The sequence below is a fragment of the Pongo pygmaeus genome, chromosome 6 (genome assembly GCF_028885625.2).
Source record: "Pongo pygmaeus isolate AG05252 chromosome 6, NHGRI_mPonPyg2-v2.0_pri, whole genome shotgun sequence".
NCBI lineage: Eukaryota > Metazoa > Chordata > Mammalia > Primates > Hominidae > Pongo > Pongo pygmaeus.
In genome coordinates this window covers 8,587,819-8,612,716 of record NC_072379.2, presented here as the reverse complement: position 1 = coordinate 8,612,716, position 24,898 = coordinate 8,587,819, and the positions used below count along the sequence as shown (strand labels likewise).

General features: G+C 55.6%; 1 protein-coding gene across 3 annotated transcripts; it reads right to left on the bottom strand.

The window, feature by feature from the left end:
- Positions 1–55: 55 nt before the first annotated feature.
- Positions 56–21,759, bottom strand: ARPC1B (actin related protein 2/3 complex subunit 1B). Of its 3 annotated transcripts, XM_054497164.2 has the most exons (11): positions 19,685–20,215; positions 12,061–12,153; positions 9,047–9,123; positions 8,046–8,150; positions 6,590–6,812; positions 4,832–4,939; positions 3,728–3,934; positions 3,575–3,650; positions 1,934–2,139; positions 705–795; positions 56–401 (listed from the first exon to the last, which is right to left on the bottom strand). In XM_054497164.2, exons 3-11 carry the CDS (start codon positions 9,108–9,110, stop codon positions 363–365), a joined length of 1,119 nt encoding a protein of 372 aa, XP_054353139.1. In that variant the 5' UTR covers positions 9,111–9,123; positions 12,061–12,153; positions 19,685–20,215; the 3' UTR covers positions 56–362. The 3 variants fall into 3 exon arrangements, with proteins under 3 accessions (XP_054353139.1, XP_054353140.1, XP_063524215.1); XM_054497165.2 differs by lacking the exon at positions 12,061–12,153 and having other exon boundaries at positions 19,685–21,759; XM_063668145.1 differs by lacking the exon at positions 12,061–12,153 and having other exon boundaries at positions 56–795.
- Between the last annotated feature and the right edge of the window lie 3,139 nt (positions 21,760–24,898).

The window sequence follows — 24,898 nt, the reverse complement described above, 5'->3', positions numbered from 1 at the left end:
GGAAATAACAACAAAAAACTTCTCCTTCCACATAGGCAAGCATGTCCATAATTACTTTTTTTTTTTTTTACACAGTTGCATTTTATTACCTCCACATTTTGAAGCAGTTCATGACCAGCATAGTGCTTTGGGGGCATTTTTTTTTTTTTCAGTAAATGAAAGCACTTCTTTAAGAAAAAGGCACGTATTCCTTGAATAGGTAAGAAAAGCTCCCCATCTGTCCCCTCCCTTTTTGAGGGAGCAGCCCCTATGGGGACTCATATTGGTACCCCAGAAACATTCAGCAAAGCAACCGTTAGCCTCCCTGACCCCTCTCCCCGCTTCCCCAGCAGCTAGGATGAAGGCAACATATTCCTCACAGGTCATTTGATCTTGAGGTCCTTCAAGGCTGACTCCAAGCTCTGCAGGGAGGCAGAACGGACAGGCTGGTTCTCAGCTGTCCTGCAGCCACCCCACTCCCAGGAACCTGATCACCCATCTCAGCCCCAGCACAGCAGAGGGCAAGAGAACCTGCAGTTTTGGAGTCTGTCAACTGGGTTTAAATCCCCGCCCTGAAGATGGGTGCCCCAGTGAGCACCAAGGCCCAGATGTCAAGGGGCGGCCCCCGCCCCTCATCCCCATGCAGTGCCATCTCTGCAGGAGTGAAGGATGGGGGTCGTCTCCAGGAGTGGGGATGGGGGGAAGCCAGGAGGGGCAAGCCTCACCTTCACATCCCAGATACTCATGCCGCCATCCATGCCAGTGGTGCAGAACTGCGAGCACTTGGCCTTGCCCCCGCTGAGCACCGAGATCTGGCTGCAAAGAGGAAGAGGAGCTTATGAATTCAACCTGTGCTGGCGCTGGGCTCGGGCCCACCCTGTCCACCAGGCACTCCCAGACTTCTTGGGGAGCTGGCTTTAGTGAGAAGTACCGAGAGGGGGTGTGGTGGGCTTATAAGTCAGTTCTGCCTTGGGGACGAGCAGTGGCATGCGAGGTGCAGGCAAATGGGACAGGACACTCAAGTCCTGGGAGGCAGGAAAGACACGTGTGTCTGCGGAGTGTACACAGTGCCAGCAGTGCAGCTGGACAGGACAAAAAAGGAGATAGGGGTGGGGGCAGCTTAGCCCGGCTAAGCTGACAGCCGGGCAAAGGTGTTTCATCTGAGGAAGCCATCGGATCTGGCGGCCACAGGAGGTTTTACAAGCCGAAGGGCTTGGCCAGTCTTGCCATACAGCTCCCGCTCCCTCTGATTTGCCGCGGGGTGGAACGTGTGGCTGGCAGCTTTTGGGCTTTGGAGAGCCTCTTTTCCTCATCCCACCCTAGATCCATAGAAGGCTGTAGAGAGACCCTCAGCTCGGCCCCCACCTCGCTAAGTGGTAGCAATAGACCCGCCCCAGCTGTGACCCCGCCCAGGAAGCCTGCTGGTTACTGCCTGGCCACCCCACAGAACCGCAGGGGCCAGCCCTATGACAGTCCCCACCTAGCGAAGTCCCGGAAATGCAGAGCGAGGCTAGCCGCTCAGCCCCATCTGATGCTATTTTTATGCAATCTAAAGAGGTCGACCCCGTCTTATGTCGGTCGTACCGTGTCCCTCCCGGGCTCCACTAGCACCTGAGCGGCTAGGGTGAGATCAAGACGGGCCCCGCCCACAACTAACGATGTTATTCCGCAGCGAGTCGAAGCCACTCCCTACCCTGGGCCCGCTACGCCCCTTCTGCCGGCCTCCGACCCACGCCCACAAATCGGCCCCATCCCCTCTTATCCGGGCCCGGCCCTCATCCGACGCCGTTCCGGCGCAGCGAGTTGAGGGCACGCCTACCTTCCCTCCGGGCCCCCAGTCCTCACGGTCCCAGCACAACGCCCTAGTAGGAAGACTCCAGGCCCCTTCCTCACCCGAGGCTGTCTCTGGGCGAGTCGAGGCCCCGCCCACCCGCCGGCCCGCTCCCGCTCTCACCTGACGCTGTTCTTGTGCAGCGAGTCCAGGCCCGCGCCCGCAGCCGTGCCACCCTCGGAGCTCGCCTTCTTGTCCAGGTTCTGGAAGCGCTCGCGGGCCGTCAAGCCACGCTGCGAGCTCTGCTTGGGAACGTCCAGCCGCCCGCCGAAGCTCAGCGTCCCCGCGGCGGCATCATAGGTGAACAGCACCGGGAAGCAGTCATGGCCCTGCGCGGAGGGCGGGGGCCATTGGAGCGCCGCCGAGGGGAAACTGAGGCCGGAGGGGAGGCAAGGCGGGCGTCTGGCGGCCCGGGAGGCAGATGCCAGCTCAAGGACACAGACGGGCCACAGCGAGGGAAGCCCGAATCGCAGGTGTATCAAAACCGGGGGCGATGCTGGGGGCTGCCATCTCCCCCAGCAAGGCCAGCGTTGGGACTCCCTGGGAGCTCAGGTACCTTCTGTCCTGCCCAGCCAGTTACACCTGCTCTAGGGGAGACCCCGCAGCTGGTTGCTTTTCTAGGCAAAAAGCAAGCCTGACCTGGCCCTGGCACCCCCATTATGTTTGCAGAGGGGTGAAAAGGGAGTTGACAGATGTGGGCAGAGGGGAGGGAGAGCAGTGCACTTCCCGGACACCTGGAGGAACTGCACACCCCGAACTCCCGCCCTTTGCATTAGGCGTGGCCTTGCCATTGCACCTGCCAATGAAATGTGGGCAGAAATGTTAAGACCCAGGGCATGATTCCACAGGTTCCGGCTCCCTCGTGGCATCTGGGACAGCATGCTGGGGTCAGCCTCCATCAGAGCCCCTCACAACACCCACACTGGACATAAAATGTGAGCAAGAAGTAAATATCTTTTTTCTGTTTTCTCTGTTTTTGAGATGGAGTCTCGGTGGCTCCGGCTGGAGTGCAGTGGCACCCTTGGCTCACTGCAACTTCTGCCTCTGGGTTCAAGCAATTCTCCTGCCTCAGCCTCCCGAGTAGCTGGGGCCATGGGCGCCCACCACCACACCCGGCTAATTTTTGTATTTTTAGTAGAGATGGGGTTTTGCCATGTTGGCCAGGTTGGTCTTGAACTCTTGACCTCAAGTGATCTGCCCTCCTCGGCCTCCCAAATTGCTGGGATTACAGGCGTGAGCCACCAGGCCTGGCTCTTTTTTTTTTTTTGAGACAGGTTCTGTGTTGTCCAGGCTGAAGTGCACTGGTACGACCATAGCTCACTTCAGAAGCCTCGACCTCCCATGCTCAAGTTATCCTCCTGCCTCAGCCTCCCAAGTAACTGGGATTAGGAGATTACAGGTGCATCACCACACCCAGCTAATTTCTTAACTTTTTGTAGAGACAAGGGTCTCACTATGCTGCCCAGGCTGGTCTCAAACTCCTGGCGTCAAGTGATACTTCTACCTCAACCTCCCAAAGTGCTGGGATTTTAAGCGTGAGCCACCGCACCTGGCCAAATCTTTACTCTGTTAAACAACTGCAGCCAGGGACTTTCGGTTACTGCAGCATAACTCAACCTGTTCTGCCCAATTCTGGTACATGAGAGAATGCAAGGAAGAAAAAAAGGAGGGAGGCAGGAGAAAGGAGGGAAGAGATGAGAGTTGCTGGGCTCTCCTGGAGGCCTGCTGTGACCACACCCCCTCCCTCCCCTCCCTATTCCTCACCGCTGCCACCAGGCTGTTGTCTGTGATGAAGGTCAGCGCCAGCAGTGGTAGCGTTTCAGAGGCCAGAGTCGCGACGCTGAGGGGAGAGAGCTGTGAGTCACGGTGTCCCACTCCTCTGCACTCACCTCCTCCCCAGGGATGGCCTCGACTCACGCCATCTTCTTGTCGGCATCAGCCAGGCACACGGTGCTGTCGTGGCTCACCCAGGCCACGCGGCTCCCGCTGGCTGAGAAGCAGACGCCATGTACCCAGCCGCAGCTACTGCTGGATTCGAACATCAGCTCCCCAAAGGGCATCTTGGAGCCCCACGGGGTGGGTGCCGGCCGCTCCTCCACCTCCTTGATGTAGGCTGAAAAGATCCTACCGGGATAGGCAAAATAGAGGTAAAGTAGCCAGGCATGGTGGTGCACACCTGTACTCTCAGCTACTCAGGAGGCTGAGGCGGGAGGATTGCTTGAACCCAGGAGGTCAAGGCTGCAGTGAGCTGTGATTGCGCTACTGTGCTCCAGTTTGGGCAACAGAGTAAGACTGTCTCAAAATTAAAAAAAAAAAAAAAATTTTAAAGGGTTAACAGGTGCCTGGGCATGGTAGCTGAAGCTTGTAATCCCAGCACTTTGGGAGGCTGAGGCAGATGCATCATTTGAGGTCAGGGGTTCGAGACCAGCCTGGTCAACATGGTGAAACCCCGTCTCTACATTTAAAAATACAAAAATTAGCCAGGCGTGGCGGCACGCGCCTGTAGTTCCAGCTACGCAGGAGGCTGAGGCAGGAGAATCGCTTGAACTCAGGAGGCGGAGGTTGCAGAGAGTTGAGATCGCGCCACTGCACTCTAGCCTGGGTGAAAAGAGCAAGACTCTGTCTCCAGAAAAAAAAAAAAAAAAATCCCATCTAGCTGGGCGTGGTAGTCTTGCTTGGGAGGCTGAGAAGCAAGAGGATCGCTTGAGTTCAGGATTTGGAGGCTGCAGTGAGCTATGATTGCACTACTGCATTCCAGCCTGGGCAACAGAGCAAGCCCCTATCTCAAAAAAAATAAAAGAGGTGGGCAGAGGCATGTCCAGCTGAGACATGAAGGGTTCCCCGGGGACTAGAACCTTCAATCGACACCCAGGTCATCCACTAGTAGCAGTTCTGGAGTGGGTCTAGAAGCTGGGGTGTAGAGCTTTCAGGTGCGGCTCCCCCACCACCCTCCAATCCCCGCTATGATGTCAGCAGTCAGTTGACGTCAGCCCCGCCCTCCCCCATGGCGCCCTGTCTCACCGGCACTTGAAGTCACAGGAGCCGGCAGCCAGCAGCACGTTGTTGGGGTGCCAGTCCAGGCTGAGGACGGTGGAGCGGATGGGCTTCTTGATGTGCTTGCAAACCCACCTGGGCATGGTGGTCAGGCAGACAGGGAGAGAGGGACAGGCAGGTGGGACTCACAGACCTCAGCACCAGGGACTCCAGGCTCCCACTGCTCCCTGCAACCCACCAAAGACCCAGGAGAGAGGCGACTGGGCATTCCCAGCCCACAAGGCCGTCAGGGCCCCGGGGCGGCAGGGATGCGCTGTGTCGCTTCTGGAGTGGGAACTCTGTGCCCTCTATCCTTTAGGCCACACAGTCACCCTCAGAGCAGGCTCAGCAAAGTGATGCCACCGCCAGAGGTCACACAACTACTAACTGGCCATGGTGGGATGCAAATTTGGGTCTCTCAGATGCTCCTGCCTGGCCTCTGCCCTCAGCCATGCAGGGGAGGGAGAAGATTAAAAACTAAGACGTGGACTGGCCACCATGGCTCACACCTGTAGTCTCAGCACTTTGGGAGGCTGAGGTGGGAAGATTGCTTGAGGCCAGGAGTTCAAGACCAGCCTGGACAACGTGACAAGACCCTATCTCTACAAAATAAATAAATAAATGATTTGGGCCTGTAGTCCCAGCTGCTCAGGAGGCTGAAGTGGTAGGATCACTTGAGCTCAGGAGGCTGAGGCTGCAGTGAGCTATGATCACAACACTGCACTCCAGCCTGAGTGACAGAGAAAGATCTTGTCTCAAAAATATATATATGGCCGGGCGCAGTGGTTCACGCCTGTAATCCCAGCACTTTGGGAGGCGGAGGCAGACGGACCACCTGAGGTCAGGAGTTCAAGACCAGCCTGACCAACATGGAGAAACCCCATCTCTACTAAAAAATACAAAATTAGCCGGGCGTGGTGGCGCGTGCCTGTAGTCCCAGCTACTCAGTAGGCTGAGGCAGGAAAATTGCTTGAACCTGGGAGGTGGAGGTTGCGGTAAGCTGAGATTGTGCCACTGCACTCCAGCCTGGACGACAGAGCAAGACTGTGTCTCAAAAAAAAAAAAAAAAAAAAAAAAAAAAAAAAAAAAAAAATTGGCCGGGCAGTGGCTCACGCCTGTAATCCCAGCACTTTGGGAGGCCAAGGCGGGTGAATCATGAGGTCAGGAGTTCAAGACCAACCTGGCCAAGATGGTGAAACCCTGTCTCTACTAAAAATATAAAAATTAGCCGGGCATGGTAGCAGGTGCCTGTAATCCCAGCTACTTGGGAGGCTGGGGCAGAGAACTGCTCGAACCCGGCAGGCAGAGGCTGCAGTGAGCCAAGATCGTGCCACTGCACTCCAGCCTGGGTGACAGAGTGAGACTCCGTCTGAAGATGTGGCTGCGAGCTCGTGAGTGGTGCCTTGAGAAAGTGACTGCTGCAGGGCCTTTGCTAATCTGTAGAGTGGGGACAGTGACCGATGCCCAGTCCACAGAGCTGCAGGGAAGTCAGGACTAATGTGTGTGCAGGGCTCAGTGAGGTGCCCCCAAGATGCGTTTCTGGTGTGGTGGATGTCGTTGGCAGTGAGAACATCCGGGTGCTGCAGAGAGGCCCTTGCCTCATGAATGAGGCCCAGAGAGGAGAGGACAGACTCCCCCAGGGTCATGGGAACAGGGGTCCTGACATCCCATTTGGTGCTTCCCGGGGACACTCTAGTCCTGCCCCCGGTCCCTACCAGCCCACTCGGGCCCCGCCCAGGTACCCACCAGTCATTCTCCTGCTCGAAATAACAGATGGAGATCACACGAGAGCCGCTGCCCACAGCAAACTTGTTCTCGTTGGGGGCCCAGCGCACGCAGCGGGCGGCCCGGTTGATCCGCAGGATGACCAGTGTGGGCTTCCACGTGCGGCCCTTCAGTGTCCACACGTAGGCGTTGCGGTCTGTGCCGCAGGTCACAATACGGTTACTCTCGGGGGCCCAGTCGATGCCTGTGGGGGGATGGAGGGGACATAGGAGGCTGACGACACTCAGGCAGAGGTGGCTCTATGGTGGCCACATGGGAGAGGCTGAAAGGCCACCATCCAGGTGGAAGCTGTATCTGCCCAGCAGGTACTTTTTTTTGTTTTTGAAACGGAGTCTCGCTCTCTCACCCAGGCTGGAGTGCAGTGGCATTATCTCAGCTCACTGCAGCCTCTGCCTCCCAGGTTCAAGCAATCCTCATGCTTCAGCCTCCAGAGTAGACGGGACTACAGGCGTGTACGACCAATCTTTTTTTTTTTGAGACGGAGTCTCGCTCAGCCGCCCAGGCTGGAGTGCAGTGGCGCGATCTCAGCTCACTGCAACCACCATCTCCCGGGTTCAAGCAATTCTCACATCTCAGCCTTCCAAGTAGCTGGGATTACAGGCACCCACCATCATGCCGGGCTAATTTTTGTATTTTAGTAGAGATGGGGTTTCACCATGTTGGCCAGGCTGGTCTTGAACTCCTGACCTCAGGTGATCCGCCCACCTCCGCCTCCCAAAGTGCTGGGAGTACAGGCGCAAGCCACCGCACCCGGCCTCTCTTTCTTTTTTATTGAGACACAGTCTCGCTCTGTCATCCAGGCTGGAGTGCAGTGGTGCAATCTCAGCTCACTTCAACCTCCACCTCCTGGGTTCAAGAGATTCTTCTGCCTCAGCCTCCAGAGTATCTGGGACTACAGGTGTGTGCCACCACACCCAGCTAATTTTTGTATTTTTGAACATTTAGTCATGTTGGCCAGGATGGTCTCGAACTCCTGACCTCAAGCGATCCACTCGCCTTGGCCTTCCAAAGTGCTAGGATTACAGGCATGAGCCACCGCACCCGGCCCGGCAAGCACTTTTTACTGAGATCCAGTGCTTATTTAGAGTGACACCAGGGGGCACTCCTAGAGCTTATGAGGGAGTGTCAGAGCCCTCCATGCTATCAGCAAACATGCTGGAGGGCAAAGCCAAGAGGCAGAAAAGATGGGTTTTTGGTCATGTGGAGCTGCTGGATCAAACCCTTCCTGAAGCCCTCAACCCTCTGAGTTTTTTGGTAACATGAGCCAACACAGTCTCCTTAAAATTGAAGCCAGTTTGAATCAGGGTTTCATGGTGAGTGGGTAGATGCTCCACAATGAGTGACCATGCCCTGCCTTGCACCACCCCCCACCCCACCACCTCCTTTCAGGACAGTGGTCCCAGCCACCCTGACATACCTGTCACCTGCCCGTTGTGCTCCTTGAGTTCGTGCACCTTGGTCCATTTGGCACCGCTCTTTTCGTAGATGTGCACCTCATGGTTGTTGGGGCAGATGGCAATCTCTGAAGGGGAGATGGAGGGAGATTGAGGGGCCCTCTCCATGACTGCCCTCTGCCAGGACACACTACACAGTGCACCCAGGCAACAACACCTCACCCTTCAGGCTCTCCTCTTCTGCCTTGGAGAGGCCCCCTGAAGTCCTTCAGGCCCTGCCAGGCCACCCTCTCTTCTGGAACTGGCTGTCCTTTACTCGCAGCAATGACCCCTGGGACCTCTCCCCACCCTATCGCTCTGGCCAGCCAGGAACCCTTCGCTGCTCCTGCTGACACCTCAGGGCCCCTGCACCTGCCAGCCCCTCCCCAGCTGGGGCACAGTTCCCTCCCTCTCCTCCTCTGGGTCTCTGTGTAAATGTCAAAATGTCATCTCCTCCGAAAGGCTTTTTCCTAGCCACTTTTTCTTTCTTTCTTTCTTTTTTTTTTTTTTTTAAAGACAGAGTCTTGCTTTGTCGCCCAGGCTGGAGTGCAGTGGTGCCATCTCGGCTTACTGCAACCTCCGCCTCCTGGGTTCAAGCGATTCTCATGCCTCAGCCTCTCGAGTAGCTGGGATTACAGGCGCCCGCCACCACGCCCAGCTAATTTTTGTATTTTTAGTAGAGACAGGGTTTCACCATGTTGCCCAGGCTGGTCCGGAACTCCTGACCTCAAGTGATCCGCCCACCTCAGCCTCCCAAAGTGCTGGGATTACAGGCGTGAGCCACCACACCTGGCCCATTCCCTCCTTAAACTTTAACCCAGGAGGCCCCTGGTCAGCTGGAAGACCCAGGGGTGAGGCCAGGGGACAGCCGCGTGGGGCCCATGGTCCGGGGGCCTGGCTGCTCCAGCGTCCCCATGTGTGCTCTGGCTGGTCCCCATCCCAGGAGGTGGAAGCAGCCACCCACCGGCCCCCAGCAAGCACTCACGGGTGCGGTCCTTGTTCCAGGCGTGGCAGCTGATGGGCTCCACCAGGAAGCTGTGGTAGGCCATGGCAGCTTGGCTCCTGTGCCCGAGAGAGGAAGAGAGAATCCACGTCAGCCCCGACCTTGCCCCTGACTTCACCCGGATACCAGGCCCCAGATGATCCTCACGGGCCTCACACCAGGGAGGCCCCTCAGTCTAGAGGGGCAGCAGTTTGCAGAGAGGAGCAGCAGGGGCCAGCCCTGGCTCCTAACTGGCCTGACATGTTGCTTCCCCTCCTGGGGCCTCAGTTTCCCTCCTTATAAAAGGGCAGTTTTCACAGGGATGTCTCTGAGGCTCCAGGGACAGGGTGGAGGAGACAGTACTACAGGGGAGATGCTCCCTGGGGCGGGGTGGAGTGCTAGGACTGCAAGCCGGACAGGGCCCTCATTTGTCATCTGTGCCTCAGTTTCCTCATAGGATGGACCCCCCCCCCCCAACTTCCCCTGCCCCATTAAGGATGGGATGAAGATGAAGTCATCCAGGGCAGGCCCAATGGCTTGCGCCTGTAATCCCAACACTTTGGGAGATCGAGGCGGGCGGATCACTTGCAGTCAGGAGTTCAAGACCAGCCTGGCCAACATGGTGAAACTCCGTCTTTACGAAAACTACAAAAAATTAGTCGGGTGTGGTGGCAGGCGCCTGTAGTCCCAGCCTGAGGCAGGAGAATGGCGTGAACTCGGGAGGCGGGGCTCGCAGTAAGGCGAGATCACACCACTGCACTCCAGCCTGGGCGACAGACTATCTCAAAAACAAACAAACAAACAAACAAAAATTAGCTAGGCGTGGTGGCGCCTGCCTGTAATCCCCACTACTCAGGAGGCTGGGTGACAGCAAGACTCATCTCAGACAAAAAAAAAAAAAAAAAAAAATGAAGTAATCTCATAAACCACCTAGAAAGGTGTCCAGCACATGGCACGTTGGCCCTGCCGTGCCCAGAGCCCTGGTCTTCCCCCACACTGCTCAGAGGGAGAGAGGGGAGGTGGCCGGTCTGCAGGGGCTCATGGGTGAGGCAAAGGCAGATATTTAACAGATATATCCCATTCTCTACCCAGACACCCACTGGCTGCACCCAGGGCTGGGAGGAGGCACAGGGCTAGGTGAGGCCTGGGTGATGGCTCTTGGGGAGGCCCCAGGGTGACCCAGCCTTGGGGAACTGAAGGAGGGAGATTTTTTTTTTCTTGAGACAGGGTCTCTCTCTGTCGCCCAGGATGGAGAGCAGTGGTGTGATCATGGCTCACTGCAGCCATGAACTGGGATTACAAGCATGTGCCACTGTGCCCAACTAATTTTTAATTTGTTTGTAGAGAGTGGGGTCTCACAATGTTGTCCAGGCTGGTCTCAAGCTCCTAGGCTCAAGAGATCTTCCCTCCTCACCTGCCGAGTATTTGGGATTACAGGTGTGAGCCACTGCACTCAGCCAGATGTTTGACTGCAGCCCCCTAGAATAGCCCCAGCACTGAAGGGGAACCCTGGCAGAGGGCAGCGACTCATCCTCCCATCAGCGCAGCTCAGCCCCCGCCAGCCTGTCCCCAGCCTCCTCCACCTGCCGCTGAGTGTCAAAGGAGCCCACCAGGCCTGACGGGGCTGAGATCACGGTCTCAGCCCAGTTCCTCAAACCCATCTCTCCCTGCCTCCGTGACTCAGTTTCCCAGTATCACAGGGACCTGGGAGTGGAGGAGCCCAGTGGCACTGCTTGCCCAGCCACGTGCCCCGGGACACATCACCTGCCTTCTTTTAACCTCAGTTTTCTCATCAGTAAAATGGGAACAGGAATCCTGCTTCCCAGCAGAGATGCTGAGAGCTGGAAGCAGATGACACACCACACCTGGCCTCCATGAAGAGGAACCACGAGGTGGTTACTCTTAGCCTATGATGGACGTGATATACCAGCCCTGACGTGCCCTTTGAGGAGCAGGCCTCCCCAGCCGACCAGAGGCTGATCCTGGGGCACACAGGCACGCACCTGCCTCGGGCTTCCGTGCTGGCTGTTCCCTAGGCCTGTGACACTCTTCCCCCAGATACCAGCACACACGGCTCTTGCTCTGGAGCTCAAGTCTGTGCTCAAATGTCAACTTTTGGGGAGGCCTTCCCTGACCCCCTCCATTGGAAACTGCAGCACCTCCCACAGTCCAGCACTTCGTAATTCCCTATTTCCGATTAAATTTGCTCAGCAGTCACCATCAGACATGCCCTCACTGATCTGGCCCGCTGCTTTCCTCCCCTGCTGGAATGGAACCAGCTTGGCAGAGACACATTTTTGTTCTATCTTGTTCTCACTTCTATTTCCACTGTTTAAATGCTTAGCATATAGTAGGTGCTCAAGAAATATCCGCTGAACAAATTTTTCATTGCCGTTAGTGACCAACAGAGTACGTTCTCAGAAACGTGTGTGTGTGTGTGTGTGTATTTGAGAAAGGGTCTCGCTCTGTTGCCCAGACTGGAGTGCAGTGGTGTGATCACAGCTCACTGCAGCCTCGACCTCTCAGGCTCAAGTGATCCTCCTGCCTCTGCCTCCCAAGTAGCTGGGACTACAGGCTCACACCACCCTACCCAGCCCTCAAAAATATTATCATTAAATAGGTTAGGAATGAGCCCAGGCACGGTGGCTCATGCCTGTAATCCCAGCACTTTGGGAGGCCAAGGCGGGCGGATCACCTGAGGTCAGGAGTTCGAGACCAGCCTGGCCAACATGGTGAAAGCCTGTCTCTACTAAAAATACAAAAATTAGCTGGGCGTGGTGGCACATGCCTGTAGTCCCAGCTACTGGGGAGGCTGAAGCAGGAGAATCTGTTGAACCTGAGAGGCGGAGGTCGCAGTGAGCCGAGATCACACCACTGCACTCCAGCCTGGGCAACAGAGCGAGACTCTGTCCCCAAAAAAAAAAAAGGTTAGGAATGAATGTGTGTGAAAAAATAACTTAAAAATAATAAATAAATAAATAATTTTATTAAATAGGGCAAGGTGCAGTTGCTCATACCTGTAACTCCAGTACTTTGGGAGGCCTAGGCAGGAGGATTGCTTCGGGCCAGAAGTTCAAGACCAGCATGGGCAATACAGTGAGACCCTATCTCTACAAAAAATTAAAATAAAAAAAGTTGCAGGTGTGGTGGTGCACGTCTGTATTCTTAGGTATTCAGGAAGCTGAGGGAGGAGGATTGCTTAGCCTAGGAGTTTGAGGCTGCAGTGAGCTATGATTGTACCACTGTGTGACAGAGCCAGACCCTGTCTCTAAAATAAAACGTATTAACTAGTACCATCCAGCACTTTCTGGATACTCCCTCCTTGCCAGCTCTAGAAAAAAATGTATCCTTTTTTTTTTTTTTTTTTTTTTTGAGATGAAGTCTCACTCTGTTGCCCAGGCTGGAGTGCAATGTCACAGTCTTGGCTCACTCCAACCTCTGCCTCCTGAGTAGCTGGGATTACAGGCACGCACCACCATGCCTAATTTTTATATTTTTAGTAGCGACAGGGTTTCACCATGTTGGCCAGGCTGGCCTCGAACTCCTGACCTCAAGTGATCCGCCCGCCTCGGCCTCCCAAAGTGCTGGGATTACAGGTGTGAGCCACCCTGCCCGGCCACCTGCTGTGTATACATTCTTGCCTTCAACACTCCCACGAGCCCTGGACCTTCAGGGAGGCCTTGCTGCACTTGGGGAGGGATGCCAGGCTCCAGGTCAGCTCCAGATGACAGATGTGGGGGCTGAGGCCACCTGCCCAGAGTCACCAGTGACAGCCATTGTCACTGGGAGATAACGTGGCTGCCTCCCTCACCAGACTGGCAGTTTTGTGTTGGGTCCCAGGGCCTGGGCTGGGAGCCAACCAGGACTGGGGACCCTGAATGCCCCAGGAGGCCAATGGCTGCCCCGTCACTGCCCTGCCCAGGGGCTGGCCCACCCTGCACTGCATCTGGGCCCAGGCACAAGGGAAGGGCAGAACGACCTTTGCCTGGGGCTGCAGTTTAGCCCCGCAGGGCTCAGTGACCAGCCTGCCCGAGGTTGCAACACAAAGCCCCCTGCGCTCACTGCCTGGAAGGCCCTGTCCACCTCCTGCTCACTCCAGATCCAAACCGCTTGCTTTCACTTGTAGCAGGATGTCCTGGAAGATTCCTGGGGCAGCACAGGACACACACATATGTACACACGTGTACATGCATGGGGCAGGGACCTCATGTTTCCTCCATGCTTAGAACAGGACCCCTGTGGGTCCCCAGTCAGCATTTGCTGAGCAAGTAGACACATGCAGCGCAGGGTCAGGCCACACAAACACACGTGTGTTCAGCCTCACACACACAAGCACACTTTGCATGTTCAGCCTTGCACACACACATGCACACTGCACCCCCACACTTTAAGCACATGTTTAGCCTTGCACACATGACCATACTGCCTACATGCACCTGTGTGTTCAGCTTCACACACAAGCACACTGCAGCCCTGCACACATGTATGTTCAGCCTTGCACACACACAAGCGCAGTGTCCACAAGCACACTTTGCACGTGTGGGCAGCCTTACCCAGAACAAGCACCCGGCACCCACTGGGGCTGCCTCTGCAGCCTCTCTCTCCTTATAAGGCCTCTTTGTGTAAGGCGAGGGCCCCGGAAGCACCATCTCGGCGGCCTCAGCCATGTCAGCAGGCCCTGATGGGGGTTTCCCTGAGCGCTTCCTGTGTTCCCGGGCTGGGGCATCACCGCCCACATCTGATGCCAACACTGTGCAGAGAGAAGCTCAAGGCCTGTGACTGATGCACAGTGCTCATCTACACCCCCACAACCCCCATGGTCCACGGTCACCAGCAGGGCAGGGGAAGGGTTAAGGCCAGAAGCCCACTTTCAAACTCCACCCAGGCTCTGCTTGGCCCCAGGAGGCCCAGATGGAAGGAACCTCCGGGGATGAGGGTGGGAGAGCCCAGACTCAGAACCCTGGGTTGATGCACAGACTCTGACGTCCCAGCATCAGTGGTCACATGCTTGCTGTGTGCCCAGCCACATCTGTGCCCTGGCTGTGAAGATGGAGTGGCTGGCTCTGCTGAAGACAGCAACCCCCACATGTGCCAGTGGGCAAGGGCAACCGAGAGGACTTGAAGAGCCCTGACCACTGTTTCTAGGACCCAGACATACTCAAGCGGCAGAGGAGGGGCTGGAAAAGATGGCCACAGTGGTACACTAGTGACTGGCAGAGGAGGGAGGTTCAGACCACACCTATCAACCAATCACACTTTAGCATGAATTAGCAGAAATACTTCCTAGTCTGTTGAACAAACCCCTTAAATAGGGCAAGGGAGAAGGGTTAAGGGGGGGAGAGAGAGAAAGACTCATTTCCCTTTTTCCATAACTTCTGCAAAGCAGCTGAAACCCAAAGCGCCTCTGCGATAACTCCCCAGCCCCCACATCTTACCAATGAGGAAGTGGGACAGCAAAAAGGGAGTGGCTTCTCTCAGCCACTGCTGCCACGGGGCTCCAGTCTCCTGCCTCAGGGATTCTAGCCGGGGGCACTCCGACTTCATCATCCCCAGGAAAACCTCTCATCTACCAAATCTGCGTGAGCCAGCGTGTGCCCACCCCCCGCCTGTCAATTACCCTGCTATGGATGTCTCAGGAGAAAAATATGAGGGCTGCTTCACCCACGAGGGTTGACAGCATAAGGTTTCAGTGATGGTTCCTGGGGGAGGGATCCAGGACACCAACCCACTACCGCTGTGGCCCTGTGAGCCAGCACCGTGGGCCTGTTTGATGTTGAGGAACCAGAGAGAGGAGGGGATAGCTGGGCACAGTGGCTCACGCCTGTAATCCCAGCACTTTCAGAGGCCTACGCGGGTGGATCACTTGAGGTCAGGAGTTCGAGACCATCCTGGCCAACATGGCAAAACCCCGTCTCCACTGAAAAAAAAAAAAAAAAAAAAAACAAAACTAGCCAGGCATGGTGGTGCCAGGCAAAGAAAGCCTCAGGCTGCCCGGCGGCGGGGTGGTGGCGGGGGGGCACTCTAAAGTCCTGGGCCTTGATACTCTCTTCCTTACTGTGCTGGGTTTACATTCTAGCTCTCTTCATACTGGCTGGGTGCCCTCAGCCAATATTTCCCTCCCATCTTTATCCAGATGAGGCTGGGGCTAGACCAGGCACAGGCTGTGGGACCCTTCTTGCCTGGCTTCCCTAGGTTTCCCTGAATCCAGAGGTTTGGCTGTATCTGAGGCTAAACCAAGCAGGAGGTGCCTGGAGGAAAGATCTCAGCATTACAGGCACTCCAGGAAGTCCCCACTCAGCTCAGACAGTTCTTGGATAGAGCAGCCAGCAGGCTAATTTGCACCGTGCTAAGCGGTTACTCAACTTCCTATGCTGGGTCAGAGCCCTTGCTACCCCTATCCTTCCCTCTCCAGCTCTGCTCTTGAAGTCTTACCAGCCACACAGAGTGAAGTCAAGAAACACACATGAAAACAATCGTAAGGTACCATTAAAGCACCGGTTAGTCATCCAAACAAAACAAAAACCAAAAACACATAAAATTCAATGCTGGCAGAGCTGTGGAGAAATTGTCATTTGTTGCTAATTGGTTTAATTCTTCTGAAGGGCACTCAATTCAACAAGTGGGTGGGAACAAATATTAGTAGAACAGAATAACACTAACAGGAACTTGAAAATTAGCATTCTTTGGTCACATACACCCATTTGGTCCTAAGAAAACAGCAACATATTTTTCTTTCTTTTTCTTTTTTATTTTTGAGATGGAGTCTCACTCTGTCGCCCAGGCTGGAGTGCAGTGGTGCAATCTCGGCTCACTGCAACCTCTGCCTCCCGGGTTCAAGCAATTCTCCTGTCTCAGCCTCCCGAGTAGATGGAACTGCAGGCGCCCGCCACCACGCCTGGCTCATTTTTGTTTTTGTTTTTAGTAGAGATAGGGTTTCACCATGTTGGACAGGCTGGTCTCAAACTCCTGACCTTGTGATCCACCTGCCTTGGCCTCCCAAAGTGCTAGGATTACAGGTGTGAGCCACCGCACCTGGCGTCATTTTTCTTTTTTAAAAGCAAACATAGGTTGGGTGCCATGGCTTACGCCTGTAATCCCAGCATTCTGGGAGGCCGAGGCGGGTGGATCGCTTAAGTCCAGGAGTTCCAAGACCAGCCTGGGCAACATGGCAAAACCCAGTGTCTATAAAAACTACAAAAAAAAAAAAAAATTAGCGGGATGTGATGCTGTAGGCCTGTAGTCCTGGCTATCTGAGGGGCTGAGGCAGGAGGATTGCTTGAGCTGGGAAGGTGGAGCTTGCAGTGAGCCGAGATCTCGTCACTGCACTCCAGCCTGTGTGACAGAGTGAAACCTCATCTAAAAAATAAAGCAAACATGTTTATAATAGCTGTCTTTATAATGGTGACAGTGTGGAAAAACCCAGGTGACAATATGGAAAGAATAAATTGTGACATTAACTGTTGGGATGCTATACAATTGTTAATATTAGAAAAGACCTATCAATGGACGGGCGTGGTGGCTCACACCTGTAATCCTAGCACTTTGGGAGGTGGAGGCAGGTGGATCACCTGAGGTCAGGAGTTCGAGACCAGCCTGCCCAACACAGTAAAACCCTCTCTACTAAAAATACAAAATTTATCTGGGCTTGGTGGTGGGCACTTGCAATACCAGCTGCTCGGGGGGTCGAGGCAAGAGAATCACTTGAACTCAAGAAGAAGAGGTTGCAGTTAGCTGAGATTGTGCCACTGCACTGCAGCCTGGGTGACAGAGTGAAACTCCGCCACCTCAAAAATAAAAAAAAAAGAAGCTGGGTGCGGTGGCTCACGCCTGTAATCCTAGCACCTTGGGAGGCTGAGGCGGGCGGATCACCTGAGGTCAGCAGTTCGAGACCAGCCTGGCCAACATGGTGAAACCCCGTCTCTACTAAAAATATAAAAGTTAGCCGGGCATAGTGGCACGTGCCTGTAATCCCAGCTACCTGGGAGGCTGAGGCAGGAGAATCACTGGAACCTGAGAGGCAGACACTGCAGTGAGTCAAGGTGGTGTCACCGCACTCCAGCCTGGGCAACAGAACAAGACACTGTCTCAAAAGAAAAAAAAAAAAAGAAAGAAAAGAAAACACTTATAAGGCAGGCGTGGAGGCTCACGCCTGTAACCCCAGCACTTTGAGAGGCCAGGAGTTTGAGGCCAGCCTGGACAACACAGCAAAACCCTACCTCTACTAAACATTTAAAAATTAGCTGGGCATGGAGGAACATGCCTGTAATCCCAGCTACTCAGGAGGATCCCTTGAGCCCAGGAGTTTGGGGCTAAAGTGAGTTATGATCAAGCCATGGCACTGCAGCCTGGGCAACACAGTGAGACCCAGACTCCAGAAAAAAAGAAAAAGACCTATCGATGGATTATATACAGATATAGGTAAGAAACGAACTTTATTGGCATGTCAGGGCGATTTTACCCAGAATTTTCACCATTCTCTCTTTTACCCCCTGAAGCAAACCTGAGACATTTTTTGTTTGCTTTTTTTTTTGGAGACAGAGTCTCACTTTGTCGCCCCAGGCTGGAGTGCAATGGCATGATCTCGGCTCACCACAACCTCTGCCTCCCAGGTTCTAGCGATTCTCCTGCCTCGGCCTCCTGAGTAGCTGGGATTACAGGTGCCCACCACCACACCTGGCTAATTTTGTATTTTTAGTAGTGACAGGGTTTCACCACGTTGGTCAGGCTGGTCTCGAACTCCCGACCTCAGGTAATATGCCTGCCTCGGCCTCCCAAAGTGCTGGAATTACAGGCGTGAGCCACCGTGCCCAGCCTGTTTGCTTTTTACCTTTAGTTTGTACAGGAGGAAACCCAGGCTCAGACAAAAGCAACGATTTGCTCAGTCACTCAGCTCCTACTAAATGACGCAGCTTGGGACTCTGACCCCAAATCTTGGAGGCCAGGAAGTTAGGTTCACCTGCGGGAACACTATGATCAAGGTGAGCAACAAACACACGTTTATCCTGTCAGCGCCTGACATGCTGCCAGGTGTCTTGCAGTATTGCATTTCAGCCTCCCAATCCTTAAGGTTCCCATTTTCCAGATAAGGAAAGTTGAGGCTGGCAGGGGTTGGGTGGCTTACCAGTCACTGGCCAGTGAAGGGAGAAGCTGGCACTCCTACCTAGGTCCCTAAGATTTTATTTATTTATTTATTTATTTATTTAGAGACGGAGTCTGGCTCTGTTGCCCAGGCTGGAGTGCAGTGGTACAGTCTTGGCTCACTGCCAAGGCAGGTTCAAGCAATTCTCCTGCCTCATCCTCCTAAGTAGCTGGGATTACAGGCATGTTACGTGGCTAACTTTTTTTTTTTTTTTTTTGAGACGGAGTCTTGCTCTGTTGCCCAGGCTGGAGTGCAATGGCGTGATCTCAGCTCACTGCAACCTCTGTCTCCCGGGTTCAAGCGATTCTCCTGCCTCAGCCTCCTGAGTAGCTGGGATTACAGGTGCCTGCCACCATGCCTGGGTAATTTTTGTATTTTTAGTAGAGACAGGGTTTCACCATGTTGGTCAGGCTGGTCTCGAACTCCTGCCCTCAAGTGATCCGTCCACCTCGACTCCCAAAGTGTTGGGATTACAGGCATGAGCCACAGCGCCTGGCTGCATTTTATTTATTTATTTTAATAGAGAAAGGGTATCGCAATGCTGTCCATGCTGGCCTCCAACTCCTGGCCTCAAGCGATCCTCCCGCCTGGGCCTCTCAAAATGCTGGGATTCTATGTGTGAGCCACCGCGCCCGGCCGGGATGGGTGGTGGTAGCCTCCGGGCTGCACTGGCAGAGGAGGCAGGGGGAGGTCTGACTCCCCAGGGCTTGCACTCCTGATCCCTTCACTGCCCGCGGGTGCAGTCCGGCCCTGCCCCGCCCTAGGCGGCCTGGCTGCTCTCCCTGCGCCTCCGGAAAGGGAGGGGCTGCTCGGATCTGCCCTGGCCGCGGAGCCCCGCAGCTGAGGAGTGCGTTCCGGGACCCCGCCGGCCAGGCCCGCCCCGTACGGGACCCGTCGGACCTGGCCCGGGGGAGGCGGGTGGGAGCAGCGGGAGAGGCCAAGAGGGCAGGGGCGGGGCGGCCGGGGACGCCAGCTCATTTCCCGGCGGCTGCAACCCGGAAGGCTCCGGGGATGGAGGGGAAGTGACTGGGCTTGGGGCCCCGTCGGCCCGAAGTAACGGGGCGACACTGACCGACAGCGGGGCAAGGCCGGGGATGGGGGCCGGGGAGCAGGGGCGGAAGGCACGAGGCGGACGCTTGGGGCCGGGGGCTGGGGACGCCCCGAGGGCGCTCGGTGCGCCGTGAGCCCGCGTTTCCACAGCCTGGCCCTGCGGCCACCCCCGCGCCCCCTCCAATCCCAGGGCTCCGCTCCCTCTCCTTTCCGCGAGCCCCTAGTCCCCGCGCCCCCTCCTCTCCATGCGCCCCCACTCATCCCCGTGCCCCTATTGGGCGGCGCCCCCACATCATGCGTCCTCACTTCCAGGCGCCCCCCGGCCCCCTCCTTGCACCCCCCCTCATCCCTCCCGTCCCGCTCACTCCCAGGCGGCGCCCCACATCCACGCGTCCCCCCACCTCCGGATGGCTCCCCTGACCCCCACCTCCGGGCGCCCCCGCGGCCCTCACCTCCCGCGCCCCGGCCGCGGACTCTGGGCAGTCGACGCGCCGAACCGGCTCTGGGATCCGCGCCGGAGCAGCAGCCACTTCCTCGTGGGCGGGGGGCGGGGCCTGCCGACCTCAGCCCGGTAGGGCCCGGGGGCGGGGACCTGGGGCAGCGGTCGCGAGATCCAGGTCCCGCCCTCCCTTCGAGGTGGGGGTGCTGCCGGTACCCGCGCAGACGTCGCAGCCCAAGGCTCTGTCCGTAGAAGCCGTCCGCAACCACCGTCAATGCTTTACCAATGGGGAAACTGAGGCTGGGAGCCAGGCGCGCAGCCTGAGCCGCCGCTGGGCGGGACCTCCGAGCCTGGGCCGGGCGCACGGCCCCCGGGGGCTGCAGGGCGCAGGGTCGGGGAGTCACGTCCTCTGAGCCCGGACGGCGGGTATTGCGGGCTCCGCGCTCACACGCAGGTGAGCGGCTAGCGAGCCCTGCAGCCCCGTCGCCAGCCGGCGAGGAGCTCCCTTCACGCTGATGCCGGTGGGCGCCAACTGTGCAGGCCCTGGGCGGGGAGCAGGCGGTCCGGGCGTGGTCAGGGCAGCCCGGCCCCGCCCCCTTGGCCCTCCGTGTCCTCGCCACGAAACAGGGGTGCCGTCCCCGGGCAGGGTGACACTGGCCGTCCCTGCTGACGCTGGCCGGCCAGTTAACTTCTTTCCTTTCTGTTTCACGTCAATCGGCTTCACTTCTTTAAGTTATCCGGTTAGCCTTGCAGCCGCCTGATTGCGGGTCTTGCGCCAGGTGGTCCCTGGAGTCTTCCCATCCTGATCCTCTGCCTCTTCAGTGGACACGTGGCCTGGCGGCCAGGCAGATGGAAGAGACCCCGATGAAAACCTTACCTCGGCCGGTCGCGGTGGCTCACGCCTGTAATCCCAGCACTTTGGGAGGCCGAGGCGGGAGGATCACGAGCTCAGATGGAGACCATCCTGGCTATCACGGTGAAACCTCGTCTCTACTAAAAAATACAAAAATTAGCCAGGCGTGGTGGCGCATGCCTGTAATCCTAGCTACTCGGGAGGCTGAGGCAGAAGAATCGCTTGAACCTAGGAGGCAGAGGTTGCAGTGAGCCGAGATCGCGCCATTACACTCCAGCCTGGGCGACAGAGTGAGACTGTTTCAAAAAAAAAAAAATTAGCTGCAAGGAGCCCCATCGCGTGATGGAGCGCTGCTGTAATCCCAGCTACTCGGGAGGCTGAGGCACGAGAATTGCTTGAACCCCGGAGGCAGAGGCTGCAGTGAGCCACGATGGGGCCCCTGCACGCCAGCCTGGCAACAGAACGAGTCGTCCTCTCAACAACAAAAACCTTCCCTCCTCTTGTCTCCTTCAGACCCCTCTCTCTAGTATTTGTGCAGGTCTTCCTGGATCTCTGGAGGTCCGAGGCCAGACTCCCACCCTGTCAGGCTTAGAGGCTTTGACAATCGCTGTTCCTTCTGCCTGGAACACTATTCCCACGCCGTCCTCACCTGCCGACATTGGTTTGTCCTGCAGGATGTGGCTGGGGGTCTCAGGTCGCTTTGCCCCGAAACCCTCCCCATTGGAGGTGCCCTTACCCGCCGCTCTTTTTTCCACTGAATTCGACCCCCTAGGGTGTTTGGGAGGATTAAATGTGTCCAAGTGTGCGAAGCGGGTCATACAGTGTGCACACAGGAAGTGCTTGAACTTTTGTGAGCCCCCCCAGTCTTGCTGCTCCTGCATATTTGCTCAGACAGATGTCGGCAACCTCAGCAAATACAGGCGGTGGCTTTAGTTCAAGCAGATAAAAAGCTTCAAGGGGTCTGTACCAGCAGCCCTCTTCCCACAGCGACACGTGTAGGGTAACTGAGGTGACTCTGTTGCTGCCTCCCTGGCTTCCATCCTACTCTTCTGCCGCTTTGTAGATGCCCAGGGAATGACCCCAAGTGGCCCTGAGTGGTCTAAATCAGTTCACAGTGTTCCCTGTCCTGCTGCAGTTGTGACCTAAGATGACCCAATCAAAGCAAAGCCCAGGACTTCAGCTGATGATCCAGTGCACAAAGCCCCTTCTGGGCGAGCTGCAGGAATCTGGACTCGTAAGTGGAACGCGGAAGTGGAACAGCAACAAGGGAAGCTGCAGGGAGAGTGCAGAGCCGAGAGAAGGTCAGAGAAGTAACCAGAGCTCTGGTCACCTCTGACTGGCCGGTCTGAGCCCAACCTGCCTCCAAAGATTCAGATATCTGAGCCAAGTTATCCACTTAATGAATTAATATGTTTTAGAGACGGTCTCGCTCTTTTACCCAGACTGGAGTGTAGTGACGCAATCACAGCTCACTGCAGCCTCCAACTCCTGGGCTCAAGTGATCCTCCCGCCTTAGCCTCTTGAGTGCTTGGGACTACAGGTGTGCACCATCACACCTGGCTAATTTTTAAAAATTTTTACAGGCTGGGTGCGGTGGCTCATGCCTGTAATCCCAACACTTTTGGAAGCCAAGGCAGGCGGATCGTTTGAGTTCAGGAGTTCGAGACCAGCCTGACCAACATGGTGAAACCCCGTCTCTACTAAAATACAAAACTTAGCCGGGCGTGGTGGTGCGCGCCTGTAATCTCAGCTACTCCAAAGGCTAAGGCAGGAGAATCACTTGAACCCAGGAGGTGGAGATTGCAGTGAGTCAAGATCACGCCACTGCACTCCAGCCTGGGTGAGAGAGCGAGACTACTTCTCAAAAAAAAAAAAAAAATGTTAAAGGGATAGCGTTTTTGCTATGTTGCGCAGGTTGGTATCAAACTCCTGGCCTCAAGTGATTCTCCCACCTCAGCCTCTCTCATAGCTGGGAGGGACCACAGGCATGTGCCACTACACCCAGCTAATTTTTAAAATTTTTGTATGGACAGGGCTCTCCCTGTGTGACCGAGGTTGGTCTCGAACTCCTCGTCTCAAGCAATCCTCCTGCCTCAGCCTCCCAAAGTGCTGGGGTTACAGACCTGAGCCACGGTGTGCAGCCTCCACTTTATTTTTAGGCTGCTTTGAGTTTTTCTGCTGCGAATCATCAAAGCATCCTAACAAATATGCATACCTCAAGACTCCTTTTTCCTATCTGCGAAAATGAAACTAAGGTCACCTGAGTTGATGCAAAGGCTCTAAAAGCCTATGCGAGCCGCAGCCATGGCTGTACTATTCCCTCTTCTCTCCCCTGGGCCCATGACAGAGCCCGGTGCATGAGTCACTCAACACACATCTTAACAGATGTGTTAATGAATGATCCAGTGGTAGAAAACTGAGTCCAGGCTGGGTATGGTGGCTCACACCTGTAATCCCAGCACTATGGGAGGCGGAGGCAGCCTGATCACAAAAGGTCAGGAGGGTGAGACCAGCCTGGCCAACATGGTGAAACCCCATTTCTAATAAAGAAAAAAAAAGTCTGGGTGCAGTGGCTCAAGCCTGTAATCCCCACTTTGGGAGGCCCCGAGGTGGGTGGATCACAAGGTCAGGAGTTCGAGGTCAGGCCAACATAGTGAAACCCTGTCTCTACTAAAAATACAAAAATTAGCTGGGTGTGGTGGCACATGCCTGTAATCCTAGCTGCTTGGGAGGCTGAGGCAGGAAAATCGCTTGAACCTGGGAGGTGGAGGTTGCAGTGAGCCGAGACCACGCCATTGCCCTCCAGTCTGGGTGACAGAGTGAGACCGTCTCAAAGAACAAAACAAAACAAAACAAAAATACAAAAATTAGTTGGGTGTGGTGGCACATGCCTGTAGTCCCAGCTACTTGCTACTCAGGAGGCTGAGGTAGGAGAATCTCTTGAATGAGGGAGGTGGAGGTTACAGTGAGCTGATAACAGAGCAAGACTCCATCCCCCCCAAAAAAAGGTTGGGCGCAGTGGCTCACGCTTGTAATCCCAGCAGTTTAGGAGGCTGAGGCAGGCAGATCACTTGAGGTCAGGAGTTCGAGACCAGCCTGGCCAATGTGGCGAAACCTCATCTCTACTAAAAATACAAAAAAAATTAGCTGGGCATGGTGGCGCACACCTGTAATCCCAGCTCCTCTGGAGGCTGAGGCAGGAGAATTGCTTGAACCCGGGAGGCGGAGGTTGCAGTGAGTCGAGATCACTGCAACCAGGCTACATTCCAGCCTGGGTGACGGAGCAAGACTTCATCTCAAAAAAGGAAAAATAAGAAAGTGGGTCCAGTTCTGGTGCTGCCACTTAACCTGTAGTGTAACTGTGCCTCAGTTTCCATATCTGTAAAGTGAAGCTGACAAGCACTGTCCACCTGCCCACCCATCCCACAGGCCTTCAGTCGTGGAGGGAAGACCCAGTGGATGGGAGAAAGCAGACCTCAGATTGGAAAGTGATGGAAGGCATTATTTGAAATGGCTCCTTTGGGGGAGAAAGTTTTCTAAGCCCTACGTGGAGAAACACCCTGGGTTAGGGAACTTGGTGATGGAAGGATTTCATCTGGAGCTCCCAGAACAACTTGGAGAGCTTTCTGTTTCTTCCTGGAATTGGCTTTCTGCAGGGCCCTGGGATGAAGATGCTACGCACTCCCGCTTCCTTTATTGCCTTCTCATGTTTCCAAGAAATGCAGCCACAAACCCAGGCTGTGACTCTCCAGGGCTGGCTGACGTAGGGGAGGCAGGCCAGGGCTGGTGCAGTCTCCCAGGTTCTTGCTGGCTTTCTGCTCCTTGCCTGTCGCTATTTTTTTTTTTTTTTTTGAGACGGAGTCTCGATGGAGTGCAGTGGCACAATCTCGGCTCACTACAACCTCTGCCTCCCAGGTTCAAGCACCAGTTTTATTGCCTCCTGGTCACAAAATGGCAGCCAGGTTGACTGCAGACAAGCAGTGGGTGGGCCAAGGTAGACCAGGGAGACGGGAGATGGCAGGGGGCGGTGGCAGGGACCTTTTCTAAGAGCTCCCAGTATCCAGTATAATCTCCCCTTTGTCCCACTGGTCCACCCCAGAATGTGGGTCAGTTTCCCTGAGATCAAGGGATCCATCCCAGCTGACAGCAGGAGGGGAGAGGATAAAACCTTGGGGCCAAAGCCCCAAGGCCATATATCTGGTAAGGTGGCTAAAGGCCTGCAAGGCAGATGTACCCCACAGCTGGGGCCCCCATAACGCTCGCTCAGCATTCCACATCCCATCCCAGGATTCTGATGGGGCTGCGCCCCTGCTGCACAGCCCCCTTCCAAGCCACATGGCCTGATGTGTCAGTTTAATTGAGAAACTGAGGTCT

Bases quoted from the DNA above. Each gene is read 5' to 3' on its own strand.
- ARPC1B (XM_063668145.1), bottom strand. From the start codon at position 9,110: ATGGCCTACCACAGCTTCCTGGTGGAGCCCATCAGCTGCCACGCCTGG. The intron at 3,651-3,727 runs GTGAGTCGAGGC...CTCTCCCCTCAG, and splicing joins GATGCCGACAAGAAGATGGC to CGTCGCGACTCTGGCCTCTG. The intron at 796-1,933 runs GTGAGAGCGGGA...TCCTCTTTGCAG, and splicing joins CTGCACAAGAACAGCGTCAG to CCAGATCTCGGTGCTCAGCG.